This window comes from Vigna unguiculata, chromosome 10, assembly GCF_004118075.2.
Source record: "Vigna unguiculata cultivar IT97K-499-35 chromosome 10, ASM411807v1, whole genome shotgun sequence".
NCBI classification, from domain to species: domain Eukaryota; kingdom Viridiplantae; phylum Streptophyta; class Magnoliopsida; order Fabales; family Fabaceae; genus Vigna; species Vigna unguiculata.
The window spans coordinates 7822485-7844390 of NC_040288.1; the positions used below are offsets into that span (position 1 = coordinate 7822485).

The window sequence follows — 21906 nt, forward strand, 5'->3', positions numbered from 1 at the left end:
ATTTTGTACATTATTTCTTAAAATGGATAAAGAAAATAATTTATTTCAATTTATTTTTAATTTTGTAATTAGAAAAAAGTGATATTTAATCAAGTTATCATCTATTTTTAAATGTTGTTATACTTTTTAGTTAAAATATAAAACTCAATTCAAAAAGTTATGAAATATTTCCTGAAAATTATGAGATTTTTGTATTATTTTAATTTGATTGAATTTGAGGTAACGAGTTGATAAATATGGTTGTTCAGCTAAATGATTTAAAATAACAAATTATACAACTTTGAATCTTTAAAATTTTAGATCAATAGAATGTCACGTTCAATTTTTTCTTTTTGAAGTATATTATATTTTAAACGGGTACAAGGGGTGGTACGAGTGAGGTGGCAATGAGTTTCACTATCCCATACCCATTTTTATTCGAAAAATTCATCATATCCTACATTCAAATTCAATAGATATCAAATTTTTTTCTCATCTTCATCCTCACCAGATAACGGATATATATTCGTACACATACTCGTACCCGCTTTCTTGTTGTTTCAATATTAACTAATTAATTTTTATAAAATAATAAAAAATTACAGTAAAAGGAAACATAATATTATCAAATATTCATTATTAAGAGAAAAGTTGTTTCTTCTATATCAAATATTCAGAAAAAAGTTATAATGGTATACATTTCAAATTAGAATACCAAATAAAATTTCATGAGAATAAAAATATTTATTAAATTTGTAAACATTAATGAAACCTAATTTATAAAATTTAAAAATATTTTAAAAAAATATATAAAAAGAAAACAAATATTCAAATAAAAATATATTTTAAAGGTCTGTTTATTTTAATTTTTTAAATTCTAATAAATCTTTTTTATACACTAATAAAAGTTACACTACTTCACGTGATCAAAATCACGCAAAGAAAAAAATATTAAACTAATAATAATAAATTTTTAACATATATATTGTACCTTTTGAACTTCAATATATATTAGATGGTAATAAAAGGAAATTCATGACAACTACATTAAATTTTTGTATTATGGTAAATTAAATTTATTTATATAATTATAGTGACAAAATTCCAATATAATAATAAGTTAGAAAATAAAAAAGAATTATATAAAATATATCAAATAGTATTCTACATGATAAAAATAAACAACAAATAAAATATTAAAAAATTATCAAATGTGTATTTTATAAACCATTTGAGAGATTATTGAATGAAATCTCACAAAAGAAAACAAGTGTATAATTAAATGTATGATAAAATGAAAAATACTTTAAAGATCTAAGAAAACTTTTCAAATATCAACATAGTCAATGGTTAAGGAATAACGAAACTTATTTTAACGAAACAAAAATAGTTCTTCAAATGAAATAAAAATTAATAATAATAAAGTAGAGAAGATGATTTTTTTATTTATTTTACCTAGTAAGTGTGAAAGGTTTATAACAGGAAAATATACAATAAATATTAAAAAGGAATAAAAATATTCAAATGTGAAACATAAAAAAATATTTAATTTATATACATCATTTGAACATTATTGCATAACGGTTATGATAAAATGAAAAAAAAAAAAAAAAAAATATATATATATATATATATATATATATATATATATATATATATATATATATATATATATAAAAGGTGGGACAGGTATTATAGCGGGTATGTGGACGGGGACGGGACGAATATGTATATCCTCATATTTGATTGAAAAAGTCGAAAATTCTCCATATCCATACCCATCAATGTGACGAAAACGGATTTATTTGTCATCCATAATTCTGATAAATTTAAATGAAGCGTAATTATTATTATTGTTCAATTTTAAAGAAAAAAAAACATAAGACATCAAATCCTTAAACCTAATATCTTAAGACTTTTGGATTAAAAAATGTCAGTTTTAAGTATTTTTTTTTTTTTAAGGAATTTAAATTTTCAAATAATGGTGTAGATTCTGATCTAATAATTTATTAGTCAATTGAGAGTGAGACAATGAAATAATACATGAGAGTATCAAAGTTTAATTTGAATGAATGAAAATATGAGAAGATGAAAGATAAATTTATTTAAAATTCTGACATATTTTTAATGGTAGATAAGCATTGATGTGTTTATATTTAAAATTTATTTATAATAGTAAATAGATTGAGATAAAAATAAATTAAGAGATAACAAAAATAATCTAAATTTTGAGATCCAATCCATAATAAATTCAATTTTATATTATTTAAGATAATTTAAATGGATTTATCTCAAATCAAAATTCATCTTTTTAGATTTTAAGTCCAATTCATTTAATTGGATTTAGATAGAATAATTATTTGGGTTTTGAAAATTCAAATTTTAATCTATTTAATTGAATTTGGATTGAATTATTTTTTAAATTTTAAAAATCCAAAATCAAGATTTTAAAATAAATAAATAAGATAAGATAAATATATAAATATATAAATAAATAAATGACATATGTAGAAGAAATATAGAAAGAGACAGATGATTGCATTATATGTATCTTTCAAAATTTTGTTTCCAGTTCTCTATTTTAGAAATAAGATATTACCAATTTAATTTATATATATTTACACCACCCACCCATGGATGAACGTTCTTCTCTGCCTTTGTTCATCATCCCATTTGTGAATACTAGATATGATCATGTTGATGGAAATGAAAAACTCCCTCTATGACATTAAAAACAAGCAATGTTGTTGTTTCTCATCTTTTTGTGCGTCGAATAGAAGCAGCACAACAATAAATTGTATAATCAAGGATACAAAACCAAATTCATGTTCTCCTCTTTACTGCAGATACTGATATTTTTTCAATTGCACATGCACTATACTCTTTATTAACCACCTCTCTTATCATTGTGTGATTTTAAAACTAAAAATGACTTATGCTAAAAACCACCCCTAGTTTTGAAACTACACTGTTAAAGAAAGAAACTAACACTACATAATAGAATCAAAAAGTAGAATCAAGAATCAAAGAACCAAGCAAGTGGAAGAATAAAAAAGAGCATCAGAAAGAGATAAAGAATTAGATGCTACTGAATTAAAAAGCTGAAGAACAACGCTTCCCTTACAGTGAGAGTGAAAATATGATTCTATTATCAGTGTCTACTTATAGTTTTGGCATGTGAACATCCCAACCATGCTCACCACAAAACACAATACCTAGTTTAGTTTAGTTTCTCATTATTGTTTTGAATAATTGCACATTACCTTCTTCAACCGATCGATTCCAACTTTTTGTGTTGTGCTGCATCTACTCTACACACAAAAAGATGGGAAACAACAATTTTGCTGGTTTTCATCGTCATAGAGGGAGTCTTCCATTTCCATGCCATCTTCAACTAGGAACATATGCTACTATCAACATGGCCACATGTATGATTCACAAGTGGGACGATGGATCATTTTCTGAAAAGGGAGAAGTTTCATACACCGTTGAAGGGTCAACATGCAACCTCGTGTTAACAAGACTTGTTTATGAAGACGGGAATGTTAACATGGTAACGTTTGTACTCTATGACAGCATAATATGTTCAGAAAAGGAAAGTCTATTCCTGCAAATATACAAAACTGAAACCGGTTTTCTTCGCACGATCGACTTTAAGTCTGAGGGTTCCATCGCGTGGACAAAGACGAAAAAGAAGGTTGATGCATGGGGAGGTGTTACGGACACCAGAGTTTACTTGTACGGCAGTGCAAACAGGTTCGGTCTTCTTGTTTGGGAGTGCAAGAAAATCGATTATGAACATGCTAAGGCAGTGACTATGGCACACTATTTTGTTAATGGCAACGGAAGAGTGGTTGTTAACAGATCAAGTGAAAGAACAGAAATTGGGTTTTCGGTTGTGGCAAAGGTTGGAGTGTGTGATGGAAAGTTTGATATAACAGTGGAGGGTCCCGAACAACACCCTGTTTCTGCATTAGTATACATGTTCGATGAAGTGAATAAAAGTGGGATTTGGAAGCCAAGCATGTGTCCTCATTGTGGTAACCTTCAGAGGGTGCACAACAAAATGTTTTGGCAGTCTGACAGTGAAGACAGCGATGGTGGTCCCTTACCACCACGTCTAGGCACCCAGCAAAATGCAGTAACCATTGCAAATGATGGAAGGTTCAAAGGTCATGCTAATGGTAGTTTCATCAGATGCAAAAATTTCTATGGTTTTAATTGAGGGAAGACCCTAACTTGGTGTATTTCAATTTGAGTATATATGTTGAATAATGTGTTACTAATGTGTTTATTGGATATCAAATGCATGTTAAAGTTGATATTTGAACTGGTTCCATGGAAACTAATCACAAGCTTTTATTATAATACCAAACTCTTTGGATAAACTTAAATGTGGGTAATTAATTGCATTTAATAATAATTTGTTATGTTAATTAGGGTTGAGCATAGTTCAGGTTTGACCGGGTTCAGGTCCAACCTGGTATTATCCATATTTAATTTTTCAAAACCCATAATTCAAATTTTTTCGGATGGGTTGATTGGGTTTAACATATATCAAATCAATGATAAAAGACTCATGACTGAGTTTAAAACCATCAAAAACAAATTTGCAAAGACGGAACAACACTTGAAATTTCTTGAAAAACAATCAACTTGAAACTGAGAAAAGAACAAGAAAGAAAGAGGCATTGGTTGGTCTCTTCAATATAGAATCCACAATTTCCTTCAAAACAAAAAGCATCTCATGATCCTTGTTAGCCATTTCAACCAAAACTTGATTCTCAACCTTAAAGATGAGAACTTTTGATGAATATCAAACATCTAGATAAACCACAGATAAACCACACAACAAAGACAACATTTTGAGAGAAGAAACGAGCATCAGAAGCACAAGAAAGCCCTGAAATCATACACAAGCCTCGTCTGCTTAGCCACACATACACATTTTTTCTATCAAACTTTTTTTCTCTCCATCAACAATGGCAGAGCGCGGAGGAGGCGAGGAAAGAGGGCCACACGATCTTGGACTTGTTTATTTGTGCTAATGGTTTTGGAGAAGAAAGGAAAGACATGGGAGCGTGGTGAAGGAGATTTTTAGGATTTTAATGGAAGATTGAAAGTGGAGAAGAATGGGAAGAGAGGCTATGGAGAAGAAGAAAAGAGAAGAGGGTCACAAAGAAGAAGAACAGAGAAAAAGGAAGAAGAGAGGGCTACAAAGAAGAATAACAGAGAAGCGAGATGAGCATTAAGTTTTGAAGAAATAAGAGAGGCAGCCAGGTTTTCCTCCTAAAAAAGAAAAGCGGTCGGGTCGGGTATTCTCAAATATTTTTTTCTTGACTCGTATCCGACCCTTATATCCGTTTTACCCGCTTTAAATTATCCATTTAACATCCAAATTCGTATTAAACCAACTGTCCACCAATTTTTTTGTTCGATTTGGTCGGGTGCGGTCGGTTTAGGATTTTATGCTCACCCCTAATGTTAATTATGTTAGAGAATTACAAATGTTAAGAGTGTTTTTGATCATGATTATGACATATAATAGAGTTCATTAATTATGATTTTGTAGTAGTTGTGTTTAATGCGTGTAGTTGAAAGATCAAAACAAAAAATCTATGAATAGTTCATGTTTTACTCAAAGTATTTCACAAGTCATAATATTAGGGAGTATATTTTTAGAAAGGTTTGTCGTCAACAGAAACAATATTCACCATGATTATTACACCAACAATTTCACCTTCTCCTTCGACAGATATACTCTCCCACTCCACTTATCACAAAGGAAGTTTACGAAAAGCATGAGAAAGTGAAAAAGGAAAGAGACAAAGAAATAGAAATCTTCTATGGAAATCCAAATAAGACAAAAAAGAGAGCCTCTTAAATATTTTCAAACATAATAAAGGTAAAAGAAAATATGTTTATCTTCTTTAGGTTTAATGACAAATAATAAACATTTCAGACAATATTTTAAAATCAATTCAAAGAGTCTCCACCTTCAAGATATATATAATTAACATCAAGTGGACTTTAAGACCAACAAAAAGAAAACACTCTTAGAGATATGAACACCCACCAACTTTGAGGACAAATTTTCATGATGAGAACCAAAAACTAAGTTCAATAGGCACATCCGTCGCTCCACCATTGTAAAGAAAATAGTTTGCCACACACATTGCACTAGCAAGATCAAGATCAAAATCATTATGACTCTTTCACAATATCAAGATCAAGATCATCTTTATTTCTCTTTATTCTTTCACTTGTTTGATTCTTTTCTATCTAGCGGTAAATGTTTTCATTGGATTTGTTTGAATCTATTGAAACAAAATAAGGTAAAATTAAAGTAAAAATGATGCATACTACTATCCACACCATAATATAGTTTGTGATATAGAAAAAAAATAAAAAAAATATTGAATATATATATATATATATATATATATATATATATATATATATATATATAAAACTTCATGAGGGAGTGACTAAAACAAAGAGGTTAAGACCTTGAGCTGCAAGAGAAGCGTTGAGTTAATCCCATACGCAGATAGGTGCTGAAAGACTTTGATTTACAACAGCTTAACTTGCGTCTATGGTACCCCTTCTTCCTAATAGAACACCCCGTGATGGACCACCTCACTGAACAAAACCTACTTCAGTTCCCTCTTCCTATTACCAGAGTTTTCAGCCTATCCTTCAGCTTCTTGGTTCCTTCCTCTAAGAATTCTGCAATTGCTTGCCTGACACACTTGAACAAACAATAATTACAATATCAAAGAGATTTTAAGCAAACATAGGAAGAAAGGTATTAGTCACTATATGAGAATTGAATAGATAAGATTTTATGTTTCATCAATACTCAAGTTGTAACTCGGGCAAGATCGAATATCTCAATAGAGTCAACCTTCCTTTGCTTGAATATTATCCCATTTCTATGTTTCCAAATTTTGCCTTACAACATTTTGCCTACTATTAAGGTTGATGAGATGGCAGTGTTGAAAATTCTCCTTTGCCTTAATATGATGCACTGAACTTAACCATATCCACCTGTCACACAAACTCCACACATTTTGGGTTTCACTACATGAAAAGAATAAGTTTTCAACATTATCTTCGTATGCTAAACATAACTCGCATAGATTGTGCGGTAGTTGAACCCCCCCTCTCTATTAGTTTGGCCTTTATTGGTAGCTTATCTAACAACAACCTTCATCCTAGTAATTGTGGCTTTGGGGTAACCCTTGTTTTCCACAACGTTTCAAACACTTTATTCTCTCCCACTTCTAAGGTTCTTTGCAACTTATTATACGCGGGCCTAACCGAGAAAACGTCATTCCCATCTTCCTTCCACTTCCAAGTGTCGGGGCACCCCTTTCTAAGTCTTTGGTCGTTTAATAATAGGAGGAATTGTTCCATCATAGTTGTATCCCAAACAAGTCTTTACCTCCTCCAAGATAGGTCCCAAATCCATACATTCACTACCTAATGTCTTACGTCCTCTATAACTCGTTCTTTACATTCTGGTAACAAGTACAGCCTAGGAAATCTACTTTTAAGTGATTCTTCCCCTATCCAATTGTCTTCCCAAAACTTAACTTTTTTCCCTTCTCCAACCACCCACTCCATCTAGGTATCAAACTAGGTTCCACTCACAACATTCCCATACACCTTATGGATGTCTTTCCACCACCTTGAGGCAATCCTAGTAATGTTAGAGTTGTTGAGATTCCTCCATCACCCATATTTTGAATCCAGTACCTGTTTCAACAAATTGCGATTCCCCAATCCAAATCTCCACTTCCATTTGGCTAGGAGTGTTGTATTAAAGTTTCCAATGTCTTTGATAGCCAATCCCTAAATCTCCTTTGGCTTGCAAATGTTTTCCCACCTTACACACGCTATTTTCCTAGCTTCAGATCCTCATTCCCAAAGGAACTTTCTTTGTATTTTAGTAAGTTTGTTGCTCACACTTTTTGGCACTTTAGAGAAAGAAAGAAAGTATAGTGGTAGAGTAGAGATTACTGATTTTATGAGGCAAACCTAACCAGCCATGGATATTAGTTTGCCTTTCTAACGAGATAGTCTGCTTCTGACTTTATCGACCATAGGCTGCAAAAATGCTTATTCTTTGGATTTCCACCAATTGGCATTCCAAGATACACAAATGGGATTTTCATGTGTTTGCAATTTAAGATATTAGAGAAGTCTTTTAACAATATTGCATACAAGCCCAACCCACCAATTTTAGTTTTGAAGAAATTTACTCTAAGTTCTGATACCAGTTCGAAACTTCTTAATATAGCTTTTATAACCCCTATATTTTGAACTTTAGCATCACACATCTACAACTAAAGTACCCCACCTTGGTTCTATTATAGCTGAATTCTACTCCACAATATAAGTTTTTCTTAACAACATCTTTAACCATCCCTAATAAATTCTTCGCTACAATAAGGAATAAAAAATGTTTCATAGGATCACCCTGCTTGAGACCCCTTGTGGTAACAAACTCCTTTGTAGGGCTCCCATTAACCAATATCGATATTGACGATGATTCCAAGCATTCTTTTATCCATTCGACCCACCTCGCATAAAACCCCAATCTGGCCATCGTATAGTATAAGAAATCCCAGCTTACTAAGTTAGGCTTTCTCATAATCTAACTTAATTATTGCCACCCTCTTCTTCTTAAGCCTATATTCTTCCACGACCTCATTGGCTACCAAAATACTATCCAAGAGTCTTCTTCCTTTAATAAATGTTGATTGAGAGTAATTTATGATCTTAGGTAATACACTCTTCAGCCTATTTGAAAGGATCTTAGAAATGATCTTATACGTACAACCAACTAAAGATATAGGCCTATAATCATCCACACTTATAGGGTCTTATTTTTTTGGAACAAGTGTTATAAAAGAAGCACTACATCCTTTTGGTATTTTCCCTTCTTTCTGGAACCATCTTACAACTTCACAAACATCCAGGCCTAGACTTTTAGTCCCATCACATTCATTTATGTCCTCCTCTACTTCATGGTCCCCTATATCCTTTAAAATCCTATTGTCATCCTCTGATATGCTTGGGAACTCAATGTTTTGGAGGTTGAGGCTAAGACAATTAGGTGCAGAAAAGCGTTTTTCAAAGATTTTCCTTACCTCTTCTCTTACCTTAACTAGATCTTTACACCACAAACCATTCAAATCCACCCCTTTTAGTTCATTCTTAACTCTTTTCCATCTAATTCTAGAATTGAAGTATTTAAAATTTACATCCCCTTGTTCAAGCCATTTTACCCTTGCCTTTTGATTAACAATGAACTTTCATTCTCTAACAATAGTTTTAGCTCACTTAGAATGTTCATACACCTTAGCCTATCTTCTTATGCTAAACTACTATCATCATCCTTCTCGTCTAAGCTCCCTAATTCCAATAAGAGGTTTTGTTTCTTTAATCCTATTATACCAAAGACCTCTTTGTTCCAACACTTTGGATCATGCTTAAGCTTTTTTAGCTTCTCTTTTAAGACTACCATTGGGTTCCCTTTATCAAAATAAGACTCCCAAGACTTCCTTACCGTCTACTTAAGAGAAGGGTTCAAAAACCATATGTTTAAGGTTTTAAAGGCTTGGGACCCCAATCAATTGTAACTGGTTTAAACAGTAAAGCACAATGATCATATACTATTCTTCCCTTGATATATTGTTTACTACCGGACTTGTGCTCTAACCACTCTAAGGAAATCAAGACCCTATCAATTCTGCTTTTGGTCGTAACGTTGTCCCTATACCATGTATACCTTCCTCTAATTAAAGGAACATTTAGCAGTTCTACACTTTCAATGAAATTATTAAACTCTTCCACTTCTCTTGTTGCAGTACTGCCTTTATAATTTAGACCCCTTCTTTCATTGCTTTTTCTCACCGCATTGAAGTCTCCCAAAATACACCATTGCTTACATTCTTCTCCTAACTTTATATTGACTAGTTCTTCCCACAAGCTTACTTTTTCGTTAAATTCACAAGATGAATACACATTAGAAATAGCTACGGGAATGGATTAGCATTAGAAGTGCTATAAAACTCACCTACCACACATATATATATATATATATATATATATATATATATATATATATATATATATATATATATATATATATATATATATATATATATATATATATATATATATATATATACATATTCCATATTACTTGCTTTACACACTTAAATTTATCCTTATGCCACATTGTTAGAATTCTCCCAAAATTTTCGGTTGCGTGTTTGTTCACCCAATATATATTGTTATCTCTCCACAAGTTGTAACAACTAGAGAGTTGAAGATCTTTTAACTTGGTCTCTTGAATACATGGCATGTCTACTACATCATTATTTAATATATATTTTCATGTGTGCCCCTCTTAGACCTTTAATGTTGAAACTAACGATTTTCATAAGCATCTGTTTACTCCCCTGCATTTCTTTTTTCCCTATTCCTATCTCTATTCTCCAAATTTTGATTTCTTCCTCTTTTCCGGTATATTACTAAAACATTTCAGTTTGTTAAATAATGTTAGAAAAGTTATATTGCAGTTGGAGTCGTGTGATCCAAGAGAATTCAATGTAGGGATTGCGACTGATGAAGACTTTTGAAAATTGTTCCATCGGATTTGTCAGCACTTCACTAAAAGTTAAATCTGCATACTAAAGCTTTTGTCAGCAAAGTTTTGGACAATTTATGTTCGGTTTTTTCTGGTTTAAGGTTAACGTTCAGAAATTTCGTTTTCTGGATAAAAAAATGTTTGCCGTAGAATATTCTCTAAGTTATCCTCTAATTTTATCTTTATATTTTTACAATTTATTTTAGTTTTCACATTTTTTAGGCTAAATATTTATTAAATAAAATTAATTTGATTTTAGAAATGTTATACATTAAAATTTAATTTACTTTTATTTATTTTTTATACAATTTTCCTCTCTTCATCTTTCCCTGCTCCTTCACCTTCCTTAGCCTTTTTCTCTACTTTCCTCTCATCACTTTCTTCATTGGGTTATTTAAAGAAACAAAATTAAGATTCTAAATTATGATTAGATGTTGACATGTGATGTTTTTAAATTGCCTGGTTAATAAATAGAATTATTTATATATTAAGTTTAATATATTTATAAATATTAAATCACCACTCCTGATAACTGATATACTGTTGTAATTATTTTTTAGAACTTTATTATTATTATTATTCAATTTTATTTATACAATATTATTTATTCACGTAATATACCTACATTTCCTTACATTACGGATCAATTATTTTCTCGGGCCTACTTCTATTATTAAGTTTGGTAAACTAATAGACTCCACGAGTGAAAAATAAAGCAGGGGACCATCTCAAACCACCTTTTAAATTTATATATATATATATATATATATATATATATATATATATGTATGTATGTATGTATAACAGTTTTTAAAATAATAATAATAATATTTAAAAATTTAACAAGAAAATAATTAAATATAAATATAATAAAGAAGTTTTAAATTAGTTATATAACTTATAAAACTTCTCAATATATGACCTCTAGATCTAGAATTGCGAAGGTGATATTTTGATGCAAAAAGAAAAGGTGATTCTATGCATTCTTGTGATGCTTATTTGAGATATTTCCATTTGTGGTGGTTGAGGCCGGGTGACATATACATCAAACAATATCCAAATGGATAAGTTTTAAAGAATTTTGTTGTCTGTAGAAGACTTTCACATTTTCTACTTAGGTTCTTATAATATATTTACTAAAATACTCTAATTCATTATTAAATATAAAACCTCATTTCTTTTGTAATACATTAATATCAGTTATGTATTTTTTATAAAGTCTTAAACAATATATCCAATCATACATTTCAAATTTATTTATTTATTTTTTAAAATTTTATTTATTATTTTAAGAGTGATTTATTTAAGTCATTTTCTTGGAAACTATAAGTATAGGTTTACTATTTTATTACTATAAATGAAGCAGATATTTATCTTTATTAACATTATCTTAGTATAAAATGTTTATCTCATCTTTATCTTTATTAACATTATTTTAGTATAGAATGAAGCAGATTTTTTTTCTTTTTCATAATCCAGAGATTAAACATATTTTACCTGCAAACTTTATAGGCTACCTCCAACTCATATTACCCAGTTCAATTAAACCTAAAATTCACAAATCCTACTTTTATTATCACTTATCACCACCGCAGTAAGGATTTTTGTCCCGATTGTTTTTTATATTCTACTTCGGTTCCAGAATTGTGGCATATTGAAGTGAGGCAAAAAGGGGTGGCTTTTCTAGAATCGAAGCCATAAATTCACTTTTCTGCCTTGGTTCTCTATAAACCGAAGCTATAGAGCAACATAGCCCCACCTGTTTCGTCACTGTGACACCACCGTCGAAATCAACGAGAACCATATTGGCCACCACCATAAACACACAACCAAAATCGCCAGGAACAATGCGCACCACCTGTAGAAAACCAAAACCAATGAAAGGTAGGTGCGAAACCCTCGTGTGAAGAACACTACACATCGCGCCTGAGCCACTGTCGCCTCCACTGTCATGAGAAGACGCAACCACCGTGACGAATCCTTTACCTGCAGATGAAACCAGAACCAGAAGCTCTAACACGAAGCGAGACCTACAAAACCCAAATTATAGGTTGTATGCGTCGCGAAACTAGGCCGCCCCGACGAACCACCATGTTGCAAAACAAACGTCGTTGGTCACCACCCTCGTTGAAGCTGCTGCCATGAACGAAGAAGAGGGAGGTCGCAAACCGAAGCGTGATCCACCACCACAGAGCAGTGGCCATAGAGGAGTTTGTCGAAGCAGTGGTCGTCGTCCCAGAGAGAGAGAGAAGAGAGAGCGGAGTGCAGGCACGCAGAGAAGAAGAAGAATAGTGAAATGGTTCGCGATTTTGTGACCTAAGTAAAGGATATGGCCTCAGTTCTATTTTTAACCGAGGCATAAAACTCTTTTGGTAGCAGTTTCCCCGATACGAGGCCAAAAATCACACGACTAGTGGCATTTTTGAAATTTTAGCCAAGTTTTTGGTTTTAGGTCTCTTGAACCGAAGCATATTACACTTTTTGGCACCGATTTTTTGTGAACTGAAGCATAAATTCGTTTTTGGCTTCAGGTGAAAAGTGAACCGAGACATAAATGTTTGCAAGAATTGCAAAAATGCCACCGGGCCATTATATGCTTCGATTACTAGACAACCGAGGCATATAAGACGAGTTAAAAACAAGATTTTATATTAGTGTATTAATCGAATGGTTTGAATATTGAAATATTTCAATGTATTTTTTGGAAATTGATTGACTCATTTAACTCATATATTTACATATCAAATGCAATTTTATAAAATTTAAAATGCTGGTTATATGATTGTAATTAAATGGGTTGACTAATTCGCATATTAATATATAACTATGATGACCATGACACAATGACAAATAGCTACATAAATAATGTCATTCATCGGTGTTCCTCAAATTAAACATGAAATAGAAGATAAACACATGTTGAGCTCAAAATCATATCAATTCTTTCCATTTTTTTATTTAAACATGTTTTAAAATGACCACATAACAAATGAATCTATTAGATTTAAAATAAACAAAACAATGTATGTAACATCCCATTTAAATAATAACATAATTAAATAAAATCTTACACCGGATAATATAAAGAGCCAAGTTGCGGAGTATAAGGTCGCTCCTTACAATTATCCAAGGTACTTAAAAGAAAATACTAAAGCTCACTATAATGCCTACAACCCAAAAGGAGTAAGAGATAGCCAGTATTCGAAATAAAGCCTTAGGGACAATACAATACACGGGCCTTAGCCCTAAAGAAAAGCCCAAATAAAACGTGAAGTCCAGCCCAAGTAGACTATGCAGCGAAATCATCTCTCTCTTGTTGACCACGAGTACCTCTCGCATCTGCTCCCATCAATAAATTGACGATCATCGCAAAGGTAGAAGAACAACATACAAGGCAATCAAACAAGCAAAGGGTAAGCTAGAGCCAAAAAGATTTCATCATGCAATCATATATACTTTCACAGTCCAATATACACAGATCATCCAAGCATGTCATGACCTTCAAATCAATACACTAAGACTCAACTCGACTCATCCAGATACATATAACCTGGTCGGATTCAGCGGATGCTTGCACTTGTGGTGGATACCTCTGCTCACCCCCGAGCTATGTGTTACAAGTGTTACAATGAATCAATTCCCACACACACAAGGTTAGCCCTCGATGAGTTTCAGGCCTCCTGCTACTCTCACCACAAGAGTCAGTCTGCTCTAAGTAAGACTAACTGACTCCTTAGAGTGTCAGGATGCAATCCTTACCTTGAATCATTACCAAGTTATATAGATGGGGCACCACCAGGACACCCACTAATAGGGGCCATGGAATTACGTCCCGAACACTAAAGCACGACCAGGAAGTCTCACCTAGAGACTCGTGGATTTACGTACTGACAACATACCAATCACATTCCAAACAAACAAATAATATTGATCATGCATTAAACACCTCACGCTATCCTTTGTAACCCATCCCCATTCATATTCCATGTTGATTTCATACCATCCATTCCTCCCAATTCGGGGATATAGAACTTCACCTCATACCAATACCATGCCATCAATGTAACATTATTGTTCATACCGAATTCATGACCACATATATAACCAACCATTTCATTGAATCACATGCCAAGATTTATCCAAGTTCATCATTCACAATCCATGAATCACATCACTCATGCAAATTCATTCATCTCATACTTTATAAATGCATACAAAGACATACATATATCACAAAATAGTATTCATCCCAAATAAATGAGTGCCAACGTTTAAGTACTTGCAATTCCATACAATCAAGCACAACCCACAACCATAATTCTTACACCAAAATTCCCAAGAAAATTCATTATCATGAAACCAAAATCATTGCAGTAATGCGTGACACATTTCTCACGCTACAGACATCTAATTGACGATCCAACCAGTCAAACCGTAAAATAACATGTTATAAACCACATGTCAAACTTTGAGCTCAATCCAACGGTTAATGAGTTGGGAAAGTCAATTTTACTAAAACTGCGCATATCAGAAAAACACACAGTCGCCCAGCTACCCAGGGCATCCGCCCAGCGACTGTGCGACGCATCAGAATACGAGAAATAACGTCAAATATCACAGTTTTATGAATATTTGAACCCCTAACTCAAAAATATACCAAAAACCCCCAATCTTTTCTCACATTTCACAAACATTAATCACATAAAATAAAAATAACGTAAAACCCTAGCTTCCCTTACTTGGAAAAGGGCTAATATTGGACTTCGACTCTTAAGCCAGCGAAACCAGTAGCTCCAAGGACAAATCTATGAACTGAAATAGTGGCACGACAAAGGAGATTGGATTCACACAGTGAGTCCCGACATAAACCACGAAAACAACTTAGAAAGGCTAGGTTCGAGAACTAACTTACGTGAACGGGAGACGGAGGTTGAGCTCACTTGAACTTGGGTAGATCTCCAAACACTAGCAGAGATTCTGTGGAGAGAAAATGGGTGAGTTAGGGCACTGATTTTTCAGAATGACTTGCAATTGAGGGACCTTGGCTGCTTTAGGGGCCTTGGCACCCTATGGGCCAGCCCTTTAGGCCCAACAGTGTGGCAGCCCTTAACATTAGGGCACTCAATAAAAGTGGGTCTTACATTCTCCCCAACAAGAAAATTTTTGACCTCGAAGTCGAAAATTCACCGATGGGATAGAAAGAAAACTGTGTTTCCCTCACATCCTCTGACAACCACCACCTAGACATGACATATTTGATGACTCCAACATCTATAGTCACTGGAAACTTTACCTTTGTACTATGCGATATGTGTCCAACAATGTAAATTGGTTTAGTCACTACACTCGAACTAACTTCTAACTTGCAACCTTAACACTGGAATTGCTCTTTCATACTTGCCCAACTAACTTGTATCTGATATACTGACTCACCCACCATATGCTCTTCCCTACCTCTTGTAGGTTTTTATCAAAGTCTCATATCACTTTAAGTCTCAAACCAAAGCATGTTCGTTATCACTTCCCGTCATCTTGTTCACCACTTTATACATCACTCCACTAACTTGATCACTATTGAGTTATGGCCTACTACCTCACCATCAACACCCTTGACCACTTTTATGCATAACGACACTCATAACATCTTGCCTCCTGTACTAACTTCAACCAATGGTAACAAAATCCACAACCAAGTCATTCCATTTCCAAATTAAGCTTCCCTCTTTTACAACCACCAAATTCATTTCGGCATCTCACCTTCATTTTTTATCTACTAACTTGTAACCATCCTTCTACAAAAGCCTTAGAACCATGTCTTTCCTTGACTCGGAAATTTTTAGTTTGATTTATACCTATTAACTCTAAGATACTTCTCAACTAAGATTTTTCTAAATTGCTTCTTCCCCAACCTTGTTGGGATACTCTTTAGTTCTAGTCGAATGACTAAACTAATGAAATATCCTCACATATTCTCTTTCCACCCCAAACACTTAAGTTTCTCAATCAACCCTTACTCTTAACTCGTCAAATCACGGATCTTGAATTTCATTCCCTAACTAAACATCTACTCTCGCTTTATCAACTCCAAGTTGGCACTCTAACTTGAAATCATAACTCAAATCTCCTACTACTTTTGCACAACTTTCTTTGAGTAACCCCATAATTCCGACTCTAATTGATTCTTTGAACATCTTTAATTGATACTCATAAGAACGACACTTTTGTTGTTCAACAAGAACTGGTTGTCGTAGTTATACTCTAGGTCGTGAGTAAGATAGTTCTTTTCACGCACCTCTTACCCTTCATAAGCATCACTTATCGTCATCCCATTGCGCTACTCTGATCAACACACAAAGTCACTTATTTGTTCACTCAAAATGATGTTCCTTTCATGTCTGTCGTGATAAGGAATCAATCATCGTTGAGAAACCTTCCTCCAAAACTTCTATGGAACTTGCAAAATCATTTTGGCTCCAGTGTTTATAGCCTTAACCTCCTATTTTCTCAACATCGCATCCACCCTTTTTAAACCATAGGCCAAAAAGTCTATCCTCCTTTATCCAACGTTTACCCTTGAACATTCTATCCTCTCACTACCTCTCCTTTAAGATTCACCAAATTCGCAGCCATCCTTGTCGTTATATTTAGTATAAGCCACTACTTCTCCAACATCTCCCTCACTCTGTATTTACTTCAAATTCTCAGTAGGAACCATCCAATTAGAAATTATTGGCACAAGTCCTCCTTCAGACACCAATGCAAAAGTGAACGCCACCACACCAAAGTTAAAATTCTAATACTTGCTTTAGAACACGTCTACAAACTCTTCTGCTACCGGGATCCTTTGCGTCTATTATTCACTTTCCTTTGTCAGATGACTCTGATTCACGTGGCACGCTGCCCCCCCACTATTTAGTTTGATCCGTACCTCATACTCAATCACTGACTTATCCTTTTTTAATCAAAGAACATCACCTTGTTGGTCATCTCAGCTCATCGGAATGGGATTGAGAAAAGAACCAATTCACCCTTGAGACTATGTCCCAACCTTGCAAAGGAAACAATTCGAATTGGGTTGGAATTTAAACACTTTGATCACTACGAAGGCACCACACACCCGAGTGAATCTTCACTTGGCCGCTATTATAACAAAAGCCACCTTCTCAAACTCAGCTCCTTCTTGCAGACAACCATGACTCCTATACCATACTAGCGACATCAAAGAGTGTACACCCTAAGCGAATCCAAAGCCCATAATCTAATCACCACCTTTGTAACATGTATCATTTAAAAAATAGTTAAATTTAAAAAAAAATCACCGAGAAATTAATAAAATAACATTAAAAAGAACACTTAAAAATAAAATTAAAAACAAAATGTATAAATCATGAAATCATATTTATATAATAATATAAATAATATTTATTTATGTTGATAAACTTTTAGTTTTAATTGTTAATAAATGATCAATTCAATATAATAAATATTGAACTATTTCGCTTTTAGTATAATAAAAATAATTATAATCTTATTAAAAATTTAATTATATTAAATCTTTTAACTCAATTAATAATTAATATAGTTAGACACATATATTTTATATTTAGTAATTGTAATATGCGTTTACTAGATTGAAAATTAAAGTTAATATGTTGTTACCCGTAAGAAACAATTATTTTTTATTTTGTAAAATTAAAAATCAGTATTAGTTCCTTAATCTTTTTCACTATATAGATTTAAAATCCTTATACAATCCTTAACTTTAAAGACATTTTTGTTTGCTTTTTGTTTTGTAAATTTAAATTCAAATGTTAATTTTTGTTTTAATGAAAACACATATTAATTATGAAAAATTAAAACATTAATTAAATTCAAACAATATCAATAAAATTGAAATTTTTATATTAAACCTGAAAATAGAAAAAATGGAAATTTATATATTAATATTTATCGCACTAAATTAACTATTTATTCTTTAATTTTATATAAAATATATTTATTTTAATTTCATAGATTTATCCATCACCGTTTAAAAAATACAAGTAACTTCATTCATTGAATAACAAGTAAGAAACTGATGAACATTTTATGCATACTAAACGCGTGCTATTTATAATTAACACTCATCTTTTTTCACTTCCTATGACGTGTGTGCATATATCAGCTTTACGCCTACCAGAGTCTTCATGGGACGACCAAACACCATCTGATTCCCTACAGTTATTCTTTTCTCCTATTCCCACACTCACCTCATTGAAACCATTCATAACCATCTCACGGTTCACATTCACTATACAACACCAAACCTCAACCGTAGATTCTCATCAACGACTCTACTTGTCTGATTTCACGAAACAACAATAGAACTGACCACAGCAAATCTGATTCACCAAACTGCACACACTCTCCACCTTTTAACTGCTTCATGTTCATGTTTTTGCCCATAAATACATAAATTGCATCGAACTCAGAACAGAGTTAAACTACCCATAACTAGTGTTTGGATATTTTTCTGCCTAATCATCATTATTGAGAAAAAAAAATGGCAAAGTTAATTCAATTCTTTGAGTTGAACACAGGGGCCAAGATTCCTTCTGTTGGGTTAGGCACATGGCAAGCTGAACCAGGAATTGTAGCAAAAACTCTCACCACAGCCATTGAGGTAACTAAAACTTTATTCCAATTTTCTTTTTTTTTCACTTTGTTCAATAGTACAATCTACCCATAGAGAATTTGTGTTACTAAAAGTGATAGTAATTTGTGTTTACTTGTTTAACTGGTATGGTATTAACAACATATACACATCTTGCTTATGGAATAACTTGTCAACATTTTGTTAACAGTCTTACATCACTTGTTAATAATTTTTTTTAGATGACAAATAAAATGATAATTTTTGTAGTGGTTTTATTTTTTTTACTGATAAATTAAATTTAGCATACGAATTTTAGATTTATCATTTATCTCATTTGGGAACAATTTTTGTTGTTTCAATTTTTCCTATGTGAGAGTGATAACTGATTTTGGTGTCGGGTCACCGTTGTTCAGGTTGGATACAGGCACATTGACTGTGCTGAAGTTTACGAAAATCAAGCAGAGGTAATAATAATTAAAGTTGATAACTTCTATGATTCAGGGTTCATTTTTGTTTAATCTTTTCAATTTTGGAAGCTAATTGACCTTTTATTCTGAATCTTGGTTTTTACAGATAGGTTCTGCGCTTAAGAAGATTTTTGATAATGGTTTGGTGAAGCGTGAGGACTTATGGATAACTTCCAAACTCTGGTTTGCTATCTTTTGGAAATTGTGTTCTATTTTTTTTGAAAGTTGGAAAAGATTGTGTGTGTTTGGTTGCTGAGAGGAGATCCTTTGCTTTGTTGGCTATATTTTCAGGTGTGATGATCATGCTCCAGAAGATGTGCCAAAAGCTTTCGATAAAACATTACACGATTTGCAACTTGACTACGTTGATCTCTATCTGGTAAGCATGCATTATGCTTACTCATATGTGAATTCGGGTGAAAGTGGTTGATTCCTTTCCATTCATTATTCTCTTGAATCTCTTCCTTCATACTAACTAAATTGATTTATGCTGTAGATCCACTGGCCAGTCCGCATAAAAAGTGGAGCAGTTGGATTCAAGAGAGAATATCTAGAACAAACAGACATTCCCGGCACATGGAGAGCAATGGAGGCACTCTATGACTCTGGCAAAGCCAGAGCCATAGGAGTCAGCAATTTCTCTTCAAAGAAGCTTCAAGATTTATTGGATGTAGCAAGAGTGCCTCCTTCTGTTAACCAAGTGGAATTGCACCCAGGATGGCAGCAGCCACAATTGCATGCATTTTGTGAATCTAAAGGAATACATATATCTGTAAGTATGGAGTATATGATACATATTTTCTCGGTACTTTCATCTATAAATTATCACTTGCAAAGAAAATGTTCAGTTTTGGTGAAATTGTCTACAGGGTTAGTTGAAAATGAATCTGGTTTATACGCAACAACCATTCTTTGTTCTTCCGATATTTGCATTCTAACTGTTTGTATATATGACAAATTTCTTTTCAGGGATACTCTCCACTAGGCTCACCAGGGAATCTGAAAAGTGACGTTCTTAAGAATCCTGTTGTCGTGGAGATTGCAGAGAAATTGGGGAAGACACCAGCTCAAGTGGCCCTTCGGTGGGGATTGCAATCAGGTCATAGTGTGCTGCCAAAGAGTAATACTGAGTCCAGGATCAAGGAAAACTTTGATGTCTTTGACTGGTCTATTCCTGAAGAACTATTCGCCAAGTTCTCTGAAATTAAGCAGGCAAGTTTTCAAATACTTTTTCTAGCTTTAAAGATTCAATTAACCTTACCTAAGGTGTGTTTAATTTCTGTTTTCAAAAACTATTTATAGACGAGCGGCTTCAGGTTTTACATAATAATCCTCATTCATTTGATTCCCACCCTCCCCTTATCCCTTGATTTTGCTGATACTGTGAACTAGTTGTTGCTTATGTATAATCTAGTTTTTCTGTTCTTTCTCTTATTGTTATGGAGTTCCTTACCAACTCTAACTACCTTGTATTATGCTTGTGTGCCATAGCATTATAATGCCAGAAGTGGCTTTAAAGCTTGAGTTTTTGAGTTAACCCAAGGAATTTGGTGATGCAGGAAAGGCTAATTAAGGGCACATCTTTTACTGACGATACCTATGGTCCCTATAAGAACATTGAAGAACTCTGGGATGGTGAGTGAAGTCTGAGAAATCCTCAAGCAGATTAGTTCTTCCTTTTTACCTATTAGCATCTTAAAGCCACCAGTTATAGTGATTTAAGTGTGTTGAGCATTTTAGAAGTCTTATTATTGCTAAGAACACAGAATAAGTAACCAAGTCTTATTTTTCATGTATGGTTATTATTGTATCTTCTATTTGATACAGGAAAACTTAGTGCTGTGAATTTGTCTAATGGCTAAGTGAATGTATATCTACAATGTCATACGTTGTGCTTATTATCCTATGGTGTACTTGATTGAGATGTGAAACGTTAAATTAGGTGACTGAATTGAAGCCAACTATGTTTTTCTACAAATACTATTTTAGAGAGGACAATGTTATGTTTTACACACTATTTTGTAGTGTTTGGAACATTGCCAAGATATTTTAGAGAGGTTAATGTTATGTTTTTACACACTTGCTTTTTAATATTCTAATTAGGGTTCAAACTAATTAACAAGAAAAATTTATGGAAGTTTCACATAGAGTTTGTAATGTTT

The 21906-nt window shown here is 32.9% G+C and overlaps 1 protein-coding gene across 1 annotated transcript; it reads left to right on the plus strand.

The window, feature by feature from the left end:
• Window positions 1-19079: 19079 nt before the first annotated feature.
• Window positions 19080-21645, plus strand: LOC114166175 (NADPH-dependent aldo-keto reductase, chloroplastic-like). The gene is made up of 7 exons (XM_028050853.1): window positions 19080-19304; window positions 19691-19741; window positions 19851-19927; window positions 20036-20123; window positions 20241-20516; window positions 20714-20956; window positions 21304-21645. The coding sequence occupies exons 1-7, from the start codon at window positions 19185-19187 to the stop codon at window positions 21385-21387; spliced, it is 939 nt and encodes a 312-aa protein (XP_027906654.1). The 5' UTR covers window positions 19080-19184; the 3' UTR covers window positions 21388-21645.
• The last annotated feature ends 261 nt before the right edge of the window (window positions 21646-21906 follow it).